Here is a 13172-nt window from a genome sequence, read left to right on the forward strand (position 1 = left end):
GCTGATAGGCTGCTGCTGAGGAACAAAGAGCCCCCCAGTTCTTTCTTACCTCAACTTATGCGGAGCAGTAACAAGTCACAAAACTTAAAGCGAGGTGTGCAGTATCTCAGACTCAAAACAAGTGGACTGACCACTAGTCCATCCTTGGGAGTGTTATGGGAACTATGACATTCTCCCTGTTCTCCTGGGCAGGAGAGGGAGATAGACCCAGAAATGGTCATATCATTGTTATTCAATGTATTCAGAGATAGAGGGGGAAAGCACCCAGTGTCAGGCCTACGGAGGACAAAAATCTATCCCAGCATGGAGGATTTGCCAGAAGATGACCTGGACACAGCAAAGCATGACCTGATAATCATCAGATAGCTTCACTTTCAGTTTCCCATTGTTGTAATGTGGAGATCCTTGTATAGAAGCATTTACAGCAGGTGGTAGAGTGGACATGTAAGGCTTTGCCTGTCACACTTGCTTTCTTCTTAAAGAATAATCCCTTCTTTCCTAGGGAACTGTTCTCCCACCCCATTCCAACTATGTGGTGTTGGCTAATCCCCATTCCTCATTTTTCTTGTCTCCTTCACTTAACCCAGGGTGAACTCATCCAACTCCTCTCCTGGAACTTTCCAAATTGAGCCAAGGGAGAGGGACATTCCTTCTGTGGTGATAAGGTCACAATGTAAGAGGTTAGGAAAACTTTAAGATGGACACTTCCCTTATATGGGAGAAGCTGGTCTGTAGTGAGACAGAGTAAAGAAGCTGACACCCAAAAGAACAATGAAAATAGATGGCAGAGACGGAGTCTGATAGTTCCAAGGCCCTGATCCAAGCGGCCCCTGAGGCCTAGTAGCACCCTTCCTCTTCAATTACATGGAAAATACCACAGCATCCTTGCAAAAGTCCTCTTGCCGAAGCTGGTTCCAATTTGGTTTCTACCACTTGCAGTCAAGAGTCTCACGTTAGCCGCAACTTCTTGACATTTTCATCCTTACCTTTGATTTCACACTGCTCCTCTCCTCTTCCCCCTTTCCAGGAAGAGTCAGTCCAGCCTCAGTGCTGCCAATTTCTCCTGACTCTGGCTATTTATATTTTGAAAACCTGGCCAATATTCTTGCTTCTAGCTATGCCTCTAGTAGTTCTGGATCGATAGGTTTCTCAAAGCCAACTCCCATTTCAAACTACAACCAGGAGCCCTCACCAGAGAATCCAACTGAAAGTAGGCCAAGAGTAGGGCCCAAGAATCCGTAGTTTTAAAAAATACACGCTGGTTGATTCTGATGTGCAGCCAGATGGAAGCATCACTAGGCCAGATGAGCCAAGAAGCTTGTCAACTTGAAGAGTATAGGAGTGTCTTAGACATGGCACAAATTAACCGCTCAATCTCTCGTCAAGCTTCGAGAACTGCAGAGTCTGGTTTACCTCACAGAAAGCAGAATGACTGCAGGCTTGGAAATAGGTAATAGCCGTTTCCAGCTGCTCTAAGAACTATCCTGCAGGGGCTTGGGATGACGTCACCATGGGGCACAGGCCTTACGGGGGCAGGCCTGGCCCCTTATACAAGCTGCCTTTGATTTTCTTCATGCCGGAGATGGATGATGCAGAGGAAATTCATTTCTTTTTAAAGTGTAGAGTTACATCACAAGACCGTACAGTATTTCTTATAAAGTGTCTTTCCAATGTGGCTATCTTCAAAGGAGCTGGGCATCATTATTCCCGAGGCAGCAGCCAAGCTGAAGTACAGGGGAGACATTTTCTGTTACTCCATGGAGCAATATCACCTTCGGAGCGGTCAAAACCACTCTCCACCTCACGAGAGATGCCCAACGATGGAAATGGCACGGCGGCCCTTTTTTGAACGTGGGTAAGGGAGAGTGATGAGGGAGAGACCGGGTTTGCTGCAGGAGTCAGCCAAGTAAAGCAGCGACCGGCCTCACTCCTCACCTGATTCACTGACGTTTGGACAGTGGCTGAGCTGAACCTGCCTCGCCGACTCTCAACTTCTCTTGGATTTTGCCATGTGCTGATTCACATCAGGCATGACACGACAGGTGTTTCAAGGCTTTCTTCCATCAGGAAGAAAGTTTGTATTTACCTCTTATATTTTTATGTTATTATGTTTTGCTTTTATTTCTTCCCAGCCTGCAGAAATCGTAAGTTTAAGAATGGGGGACGGGGGGGAGGAGGCTGGGAATGATTAGAATCAAAGAAACTTTGCCCTTTGGCCCAAAGTATCCCTCAACCCATAGCTGTGATGCTCTGCTTTGCTCTTTTTCTTCTCTTGCTTTCCCCTCCACTTTCTTGCTTCTCTCTTTCTGCTTCCCTCCCTTCTTTCCTCTCCTCCCCTTCTCTCAACACATTCAAAGAGTGCCCTAAACGGTGACAAACTTGCATGTGCTTCCCTTATGACTAAACCCCTGGGCCTCTCGCCAACCCCCCACAGATGGCCCCGAACTGCAGGCACCCCCGGAGGAGAGCCCCACGTGTGCTTGGAACGGCCAGCGCGCAGCGTGGTGGGGAGTGCCGGTGTCTCGGTCCTGGGGGAAGGCAAAGCGGCTTCCAGGAGGAAACGGGCGTTTCCTTCCCACGCGCTCGAGCGAGCCCTGGGTCCCGGCCCCGAGACTCCACCCTGCCCCACCCGGCGCTTCGGGAAAACCCAGTCGCCACACACAGGCACACGCAGGCCCCGGGGCCGCGCCCTAAGGAGAGCGGCACCCACGGCCAATTGCCATGGCAACCCCGGGGTTCGTTCCATTCCCCACCCAGCAGATTCCCCCCCCCCCCCCCCCCTCGCCGGCCCTGCAGCCAACCCGCGCGAGCGCGTCCCGGGAACGCGCTATAAAACCTGCGCCGGTGCCGCCGGGGGACAGAGGCGGGCGCCGGACCTGCAGCGGGGCCAGCCGGGCCGATCTGGGGCGCCAAGTCTCGTCTCGTCAAAGCGGGAGGGAAAAGCCCGATCATGCAGAGTGTGCAGAGTCTGTCGAAGCGGTGCTTTTGCCTGGGCTTTCTGCTGCTCCACGTCCTGGGACAGGTGAGTGGCGCGCCCCTAAGCTGCGTCTGGTTACTTTGCCCTAATGAGTGGCCCGCGCCCGGTGACGGACTGGCTCTGCCTTCGATCTTTCCTGCTGAGAGCTTTCTCCTCGTCCTGCCTGCACCAGGTCGCTGCGACCCAGCGCTGTCCCGCCCAGTGTCCCGTGCGGTGTCCCAAGACGCCGCCAACCTGCGCCCCCGGGGTGAGGGCCGTGCTCGACGACTGCTCCTGCTGTCTGGTGTGCGCCCGCCAGCGCGGCGAGAGCTGCTCGCTGCTGGAGCCTTGCGAGGAGAGCCGCGGCCTCTTCTGCGACCGCAGAGCGGACCCCAGCGCGGGAACCGGCATCTGCATGGGTAATCCGGCCCCCTGCGCCTCCTGCCCTCTACTCCCGCAAGCTGCCTTTTCCTCTCCTCCTCTTCCCAGAGGGTGACGTGCAAATAATAATAATGGTGATGGTGCAGTAGGTGATGTTTGTGGAGCGCTTACTGTGCGCCAGGTATGGTCTGGGGCGGGGCGGGGTGCGGGTGCTTGCGGCTTTGGGGAGCCGCCAGAAGCCAGAGAGGAAACCTGCCCGCAAAGGTGAGAAGCATTCGTCACTTGCCTCTAGATAGAGGGGCAGCGGAGCAGAGTTTAGAGCCAGTGAAATCATTTCCTTTGGACATTTCCAAGGGGATGCTTGTGGGTGACGGGATTCTGGGATAACTCACATGCTCACAGTTCCCCAGCACGTTTGTTTTCACACCTGTAATGGTCCTGTTTGAGCTAAAACAGCCCCTGGTCTCCTGGGACCACTATGTAACCCCAGTTTGGACTGTGAATAAAATAAAATGCAGGCAACGGGCCAGTCCAGGCTGGTGAGACCTAATCGATGGGGGGTCATTTTTCCACGTGGTGCACCATTTAGTCTGAGGCTGCCTGCATCCCTCCAACCCCACAAGAGGGATTGGAATAGCCTTCTCCTTTCTTCTCTAAGCTGGTGATGATTTATTGTGCTGGAGTGCCAAGGAATCCCAGCACCCTTCCCGATTTGACCAGTTAACCTGTTTGGAGAATACGAAGTGTACTTTTGTCTTTTTAATTCTAACCTGCTGGAATAGGAGAGATCAAGGAGGTTCTAGCTAAATGACTTTATCATTGGGAGCAAGAGCTGTGGCACCTGGGGAGTGTCACTTCTTAGTTGTGCTCCTCTTTCTTCATCTGCAAAATAAGTGGCAGGATGAGATGGGTTTCTTCTTGCTCAGGGAGGCCTCCGGGAGAACATCTCTCTGCCAGAGATAGAGAAGAAACTAGGAAAAGAAGGACCCGAGGTTTGCATGTAGCTTTTCTAGCTGTGTTGTTGTTTATTCTCTCTGCCCTTCCCTCTGTGCCTTGCTCCCCTGACGCCCTAGCTGTAGAAGGAGACAACTGCGTGTTTGATGGGGTCATTTACCAAAGTGGAGAGACCTTTCAGCCAAGCTGCAAATACCAGTGCACCTGCAGAGACGGGCAGATTGGCTGTGTGCCCCGCTGCGAGGAAGACCTGCTCCTGCCCCAGCCTGACTGCCCAGCTCCCAGGAAAGTCGAAGTGCCCGGGGAGTGCTGTGAAAAGTGGATCTGTGACTCAAATGAGAAGGCAGAATTAGGAGGCCTTGCCCTTCCAGGTAAGATACTCAGGATACCTGACGGTGATCAGTGCCCAGGTTAAATGCAGGCAGGAGGCACGTATCCTCTTTGGGGATCTGCAACGAGAAACTGGCCTCAGTTTCTGCCCATTCGGTTGTGGATTCCAGATTGCCCACTGAGATCAAGCACATCACGTGTTGGAATCCTAGCCAAGTTGTTGAAGTATGCACACAGTTTCTCCTAAAGAGAACCTGCTGCATTCAGTGGTTCTTTTGAGCAAGGGGATTGATTTTGTCTTATTGGATGACTACTGTTTAGATTTTCATCTGCCCCCATTTGACCCTTAAAAACATCACAATGATAAAAGTAAAAAATATAAATTATCACTCTTTTCTGGATTCTGTGTATTACCTTGGGCTCTCAAGTAGCATCCGTAAAGACTGCTACTTTTCCCTGAACCGGTATCACAGAGACATGTCACTTTTCCAGATACTGGTGGAAGGGTGAAGGGTCTTTGTTTTGCTTTTCTTTTTGTTTTATCGTATAAAGGAAATTGTTTTTTGAAAAGAAAAATTCAAGAGTCAGGAGAGACTATTTTAGAAGCCATTAATCACCCAGATTATTTATACTGGCAGTACATGGAGCTTTACAGTTTTTCTGAGGTCAGAAATGATCAACCATGACCTACAGATAGGAAAACTGCCATGTAGAAGAGAGAGCCCCAAGCCATACATGTTAAGTGTTGGGACAGAACTTTTTGTAATCAAAGTCCAAGTGTCTATATCCCATAATCCAAACAACCCGTTTTACCAGTCTAGAGCAAAGTATTTCAAAATATTGCCTTGAGTTGAGAGGTTCTAATTGCTCATCTAATTAAAATTCCATCATGATCCTTTTTCTGTACAAAATCGCATGTTGAAAACGCTACAGTTTATGGAATGGCTGTTGATGCTATACTGTTCTACATTCTTGAGACTACCAGACTTCATTAAGACAGCGTCTCCCAAGCTTCTTAAGGACAATTCAACAGTCCTTCTTCAAAGCTTTCTTAAAGGCCTACACTGTGCTGGTATTGTGCTACCTCTTTAGGGTTTATAAATACAGAGATCCAGTTCTGGCCCCCGAAAGCACCTGAGTTTAGTAGGTACAGAATTGAATGAACCCTCTTTCCAATGATGGTTGAAAGGACCACTCAGCAATCCCCATGGTTTACTCAATATGGCCACCTTGATTTGTACATCCCATAGCCTACAGGACAGAAGCCACTGTAGGTGTTGCAGTCTCCGACTCTAGCATCAACTGCATTGAGCAGACCACGGAGTGGAGCGCATGCTCCAAGAGCTGTGGCATGGGTTTTTCCACCCGGGTCACCAACCGGAATCCACAGTGTGAGATGGTGAAGCAGACTCGCCTCTGCATGGTGCGGCCCTGTGAACAAGAACACAAGCAACCGACAGATAAGGTAGGAGCCTGGAGGCAGCCAGAGGAGGTCATGTTGCCTGATGGGCATCTGGGCTCTAGACAGTCACTGTGACACTGTGATACTTGTTGACTCGGAGGTCAGCTGTAGCTGGGAGTGAGCCCCAGAGGAAAGGCAGAGAGGTTCCTGAAATGAGTGAGTTTACCTTCTTTTTCTTCCTTCTCTTTAATGTATTGAAATATCCCAAGCAACTCACAGCCGGTCCACAGGTAAAGAGGGTGGAGCCCTAGTTGAGAATGATCTGGCAAATCTCACTGCATTCTTGGAGAAAAACTGGCGGCTCAGTTGCTGAGCACAGTTGATTTGAGAGAAGTGATTTCTGACCTCAGTTTTCTTCACCCCTTTAGGCTTGATCTGCAGGAAGCACAGGATAGAAACCATGTCTTCCTTACTCAGCCCTCAGTCCCCAACATCCTACCTGTACATATTGTGTGCTTGATACACAATCGTGGATGAATAAATGAATGGGTGTCTGGGAATTATTTTCAGTATTTTAAAAAGTCTAGTGGGAATAGTATATTTGCCAGCATAAGGCGATATGTGCCAAATAAAATAGCACATTTCTTTCCTTTTTTGCTGGAATTATATCAACTCAGTATGTTAACACGGAGTATAAGGCATGTGGATCAGAAGCTCTGATTGGTTCCTGATGACATCACACGCCTTGTTACCAGAGCCCTAGATCAGATAAATTCAATACCCAAATTGAGCCATTACTTGGAAATTTGTACAAACTTAATGCTAAAATAAAACAGTTTCTAGCAATGAAAGATTTACATATCTCCACACTGAGGCAATATCATCGAATGCCTAAGGGTGCAACCCTGGAGCCAGACAGCCTAAAACCCTGGCTTACTCCATGAACTAGCTGTGGAATCTGGGTCCATTTTCTTAACCTCTAAGCCTCAATTCCTTCCCCCATATGATGGGACCGTCGACAGTACCTACCTCAAAGTTGTCATGAAGATTAAGTAGAATGAATTTGCAAAGTGTCTGGGCATAGATTACCCTGTTAACATTAGGCACCATTACTTAACATTAGGCCTCATTTCCATTTGTTGCTAAAATGAGAGTCTCTAGTGGTCATATTAGTTAAATATCTACTTAGCTATATGACTTGGAAGTCCATCCTAATTTATGTTTCTTCCACCAATTTTGAAATAACACCTAGAAGCATCTTATCTCTAAGATAAGCTAGAAGCTGCACCTTCCCACACTTAGGGGAATTCTATTTATTTAGTTATTTGTTTATTTATTTATTTATGTAATGTGTATTTATTTTTGAGAGACACATACACACAGTGAGAGTGGGGGAGGGGCAGAGAGAGGGAGACACAGAATCCAAGCAGGCCCAAGCTAGAGCCTGATGCGGGGCTCAAACTCACGAACCATGAGATCATGACCTGAGCTGAAGTTGGACATTTAACCAACTGAGCCACTTAATTATTTTTTTAATTAAAATTTTTTTTAATATTTTTATTTATTTTTGAGAGAGAGATAGTATATGAGCAGGGGAGGGGCAGAGAGAAAGGGAGACACAGAATCTGAAGCAGGCTCCAGGCTCTGAGCTGTCAGCACAGAGCCTGACGCAGGGCTCAAACTCATGAACCAAGAGATCATGACCTGAGCTGACGTCAGACGCTTAACCAACTGAGCCACACAGGTGCCCCACACACTTAGGGAATTCTAACATACCTGTTGCACAGTTATGTAGATTCACCCACAAAGCCACCTTTGTCTCTCTTTCTGTCTCTGTTCCCCTCTCCTGTCTGTCTCTCTGCTTCTCTCTCTCTCTCTCTATCTCACACACACACACACACACACACATCCACACACTCAGATGTTACTGATCTTGTACCCTTTTTTGCGGACATTAGCAAGAATATATGCTACACATTAAATATGAAAAGGTAAGAAACAAGAGACCCTTACTGTTGTCAAGGACACACTTGCTTCTTTATTAAATAAGGCATTTCCATGTCATGCCTCTAAAATTTTGCTTTTTCTATTGTTTCTTTCGCCAAAATTTATATTTTTAATGTAACTTGCACCCAGTTTAATATTAGGAAGTATTATATTTGAGATACATACATTTCATAAAGATTCCAAAATTTATTTGGAATCTAGGGAAATACTAGCATAATAATCATTACTTCCTAACACCAAGAGATGTTTCAGTGTGCTTCTCAAAGACCAGCAGCAGCATCTAAGAACTCGTTAGAAATGCAAATTACTGGGGCTCACATCAGACCTATTGAATCGGAAACCATGGATCTAAGGCCCAATAATCTATGTTTTAGCAAACTTTCTAGAAGATTCTGATGTACAATACAATTTGAGAGCCACTGATTTCAAAGAATCCCAAGCCTCAGCTCTCCATAGCTGTGGGCTCTGCCTAAGAAGGTGAAAAGCAGAAGAGAATTGTGGCAAATTAGTATGTGAAGAAATCTAAGTGGAAAATAACCATAGAGTCAATGTTGTCCTGAGTTATAAATATGGGGGGGGGGTCCTTCTCAACCATTACTAATGGCATATTGAATAAATTCTCCACTTACCTTGCCTTCATGGAAAATAACCTTAATATCTCATTGTCTTAGACGTTCCTGAGGTTATAGTATATTAGAAATATTGGGCTTATGTCATTCATTCATTCACTAACTAGATATTTCTGGTGATGTTAACCCTGTGAGACTCCATTTACTCATCTGTGAAACGTGGGTAGTTGTCCCTTATGTGAATAACAGATCCTTGTAGGGGTGAACGTTGTTAATAAGGTTAAGTGAGTTAATGCTGAAAAGTATTTGAAACATTAGAAGGCGTGCAATGTTGCCAGGTATATTTCCTTTCTCTTTATAACACCTAAGAATGCATTGGATAAAAAAACATCAAAGACTGTTTCAGTGCCTTGAAAAAATAGCTTTCTTTAGCCTATATACACTTTTACCCTCATCCTTATCAGCACAAGGTCAAAAGATGGTTGTGTACGATTAGGCCAGGTTTTCACATTCTAGGCAGGAAAGAAAATGAATCCAGGAAGCAATAAAGAACTGTACCTGTCTGAAAGGCAAAGGGTTTCCAAGAATTCCTTGGTTTATATATCATTGGCCAGAACTTTAGCACAAAGCCATTTCAAGCTCCCAAATACTCTGGGGAAGCAAATACTTTTACCTGACCAGATTGTCCAAACAAAACTAATCTATGTCAGCAAAGAAGAAAGCACAATGGATATTGGGTAGGCAACTAGCAATTTATTCCGTATCCCTAAAATGGTCCCACAGAGGAATGGTAGCCATTCCATGAATTGCTCCTTTTCTTCTTTCTTAGAAAGGTAAGAAGTGTCTTCGTACCACAAAGTCACTCAAAGCCATCCACCTGCAGTTCAAGAACTGTACCAGCCTGCACACCTACAAGCCCAGGTACTGTGGGGTCTGCAGCGATGGCCGGTGCTGCACCCCCCATAACACCAAAACCATCCAGGTAGAGTTCCAGTGCTCTCCAGGGCAAATCATCAAGAAACCAGTGATGACCATCGGAACCTGCACCTGTCACAGCAACTGTCCTCATAACCACGAGGCCTTACTCCAAGAGTTAAAGCCAAACACCAGCAGAGGGGAAATGTAAGATGTGTTCCTTGAGGAGGATACCTACAGAGGCAAAGTGTAGCTACCCAACATCAAATGAATATAAGAAAAATTAGGAAGAATTATTACTTTACCCCTGAGTCCTATGTATTGCCTGTAGTCATATGAGGTCAGTTATATCTGTCTTGTTTTTTTAATGAAAGATCTGATTAACTGTAAACTTGAAATCAAGTTAAGCTCAGGATAGTACTTAGGGGTGATTTACTTTTCTGTGGTATTGGCTACAAATGAAAATTTCTATAAATGTAAGAAATCAGATACATGTTTTTACTGTGTAGATGATCACATTACACTCATCTGACTTTGTTATACACTAGTGGAATGTCAAGAAAATGTCACTGTCACAAATGTCAGTGATGTTTAATATCATACTGAACATGTTGTCATACAAATATCTTGGCATATATCTTTGACTTGACAGGCCTCTGTAGAGCGCTCTTTTTGAGCAGCTCAACTCTGAACTTCCAAGTTCAAGATCCGAGGACACGTGTAGCTGTTCAATTTGAAATCCAGAGACCATTAGTCTTCTGTTTCGTTGCATACTAGGAAGCAGACTGTATCTACAGGAATGGAATGTTTGTTAGTTAAGTGGACTGGTGCGATAAACTTGCTCCATTTCACACGAGTTGACTCCTTTCCAAAGAAAGAAGCCAACAGAAAACTCTGCTTGATGCAGAGGAGACCAGGCCGCTCAGCCCTTCCATTTCTACATGCTGGAGGCTGCTGGAGCTCCCCACTTTTTCATTCAGAAGAAGCAGAACATATCAGCAGAGACTTTCTCACCTTACTGATGAGGAAACCGGGGCCCTCTGATGACTTTCAAATGTGCTGGTAGTAGATTTTGAAAAAGAAGAACAAAATCACCATGACCGTGGTGGTAAAATACCATAAATTTTATGGGAGTTCAGAATTATTGTAGACATGCCCAAAACTTATCCTTGGGCCCTAATTATGCAAACTCACAAACAAGATATATGTGTATACATATGTTTATCTAATTTGTCAAGCTATAAGATAGCCTGCAAACGTAAATGTATACATCCTTTTAATGTCACCATATGTGTTCAGCTTTTCTCTTTTAAAGTATTTATATGTAAATTATACATTTTTTAATATTCTTTTTACTTTCTCTATTTGTCAGACATCACTAAATAAACACGATTTTATCAGTGCGTGACTATGCCATTACTTATGGGCTTATGAGTTGTTCATTGAAAATATAAATAATGGATGGACCTGGAGAGCACAGTGCTAAGTGAAGTAACTCAGACAAAGACCAATGCCATATGATTTCACTCACATGTGGAATTTTGGGAACAAAACAAAGAAAAAAAGAGACAAACAAAAGAAGCCAGACTCTTAAATACAGAGAACACACTGGTGGTTGTCAGAGGGGATGTGAGTCCGGGGTAGGGTGAAATAGATAGAGGAGGGTAAGAGCACACTTCTCGCGATGAACACTGAGTAATGTAACGAATTGTTGGCCCCTTATATTGTACACCTGAAACTAATATAACACTATATGTTCATTATACTTCAATATTAAAAGGAAAATATAAGTAAAATTAAAATTAACAAATTCAATCAGACACCAAGTGACAGCATCTATTGAAAGCAATGTAGCTATTTTTAGATGAGCTTGCAATGTCTTAGCAGCAGGGAAGCAAAAGACAGTTCTTGCTGAGTTAGGTGATCTCTATTGCTGAGGCCTCGGATATTCTCCACACTGTTTACTCAAGCCAACATCTTGAGCCCTAATATTTTTTTCTGGACAACCTGCTAGACACATCTGTGTATTAAAAATTAAACATGGATCAAACAAAACTTGCCTCTCTGGCTTCATTCTCTAGTCAAAGGGCTCTCCATCCTCCCAATTACCCAGCTTAAACCACCAGCATTATCTCGATCAACCTGCTCTTACCTTGTGCCCAGAAAAGCATATATCCAGGGGCAGTGCAAAGCCCAGCAGGGACCAGGGCTGCCATCTGGACAGGGTGAGGGTCAGAGTTAATATAACCTTTATGTTAAAGTCCTGGTGGATACAATGGGTCTATAGTTCTCTCATAATTAAAAAAAAAAATCATATTCCCAACTTTACTTCCCCTTGCCTGCAGCCTCCTTCCTTACCCATTTATCTAGGATGTTTCTATTTGTCCCTTAAGATAGATTGGAAAGCCAATTGGATTTCTAGAGTTTAGTCAAAGGAAATTATTGAGGATAGCTAACATTTACTGCACACTTACTTTGTGCTGAGCACTTACCTTCATTAACAGCCTTTAATTTCCCAGTGGCCCTGTGAAGTAGACACTCCTCCCCATGTTACACATGAGTAAACTCAAAAATTTTTAAACATATGGATCTAGAACTCAAACCAAAGTCCTTTTGTTTCTACTTTATCACGTGGATCTGTCAAAGATTATCTATGAGGCTGCTCAGTCCAATATTGTCCATAATGGCAAGATGGGGACATCCAAAGGTCCAATGATGTAGATTTGTTTAGATAAATCCCGGTACAGTCATTATGATGAAGAACAAAGTTACCTTTAAAATGAAAATGTCAGAAAATACTTACGTCCCCAAAAAAGGTGTAGAACTATGAAAAAAAGTGGGTTTTGTTCAAGAATATTTATGGACACAAATGTAAAGAGAACTAGAGACAATGGGCAGTAAAGCAGTATAGTGTTATGCCAAGTTAGGCCCTTTATTTTCTTGTATTTTCTTTTTTTAACTGAAAAACATACCTTTAAGAGCAGAGGGGTGGTGGTCAGGTGGTGAGGGGGAAGGGCAAAGCTAAATTCAGAGATCCCTTCAAGCAAAGTTCCCCTCCTACCTCTACTCATTGAGTTGGCTGCCCTTTCCAGCATCCAAAACACTTGTTAGGGCATTCATTTTGTTCATTCAAAAAATACTTACTGACTGCTTCTGGGTGCCTAGCATTGTTTTAAGTTCTGGGAATATCGCCATCAGTAAAAGAAACAATAAAATAAACAAGTTATCTCTCCTCCCTGGAATTTCCATTCTTCCTGTTGGCACAAGCAGGCAAAAAGCAGTAAACAGTCCAAGAAGATGAGTATCAAATAGTGATAAATAAATCCTAGAAGATCATCAAAACACGGTGAGCTAAGAATTTCTCAGTGGCCAATTTAGCTGGAGGTGGCAAGGAAGCTCTTTCTGAAGAGGTAACATTTCATCCTAGATCTGAATGACCAAGATTAGGAGAAAGAATCTGCAAGGCAGAAGTAACAGCTAGTGCAGAAAACCTAGTGTCAGGAATAAGCTTGTAGCTTCATTATAGAAGATCTGCATGGCTTGAGTGTGCAAGGGGAGATAGGAATGATGTAGACTTCCCTCTACCATCATAATCTCACAGTCTTTTACAACCAATTCTTTAAATTCCTTTACACTGAGCATCTTGAGGCCAGCATCT

General features: G+C 44.7%; 1 protein-coding gene across 1 annotated transcript; it reads left to right on the forward strand.

Moving 5' to 3' along the window:
- The first annotated feature begins 2638 nt into the window (after nucleotides 1–2638).
- CCN3 (cellular communication network factor 3) lies at nucleotides 2639–10917 on the forward strand. The gene is made up of 5 exons (XM_043601639.1): nucleotides 2639–3022; nucleotides 3150–3375; nucleotides 4411–4662; nucleotides 5872–6086; nucleotides 9429–10917. The coding sequence occupies exons 1-5, from the start codon at nucleotides 2951–2953 to the stop codon at nucleotides 9723–9725; spliced, it is 1062 nt and encodes a 353-aa protein (XP_043457574.1). The 5' UTR covers nucleotides 2639–2950; the 3' UTR covers nucleotides 9726–10917.
- Nucleotides 10918–13172: the final 2255 nt, after the last annotated feature.

This window comes from Prionailurus bengalensis, chromosome F2 (genome assembly GCF_016509475.1).
Source record: "Prionailurus bengalensis isolate Pbe53 chromosome F2, Fcat_Pben_1.1_paternal_pri, whole genome shotgun sequence".
Classification (NCBI taxonomy): Eukaryota; Metazoa; Chordata; class Mammalia; order Carnivora; family Felidae; genus Prionailurus; species Prionailurus bengalensis.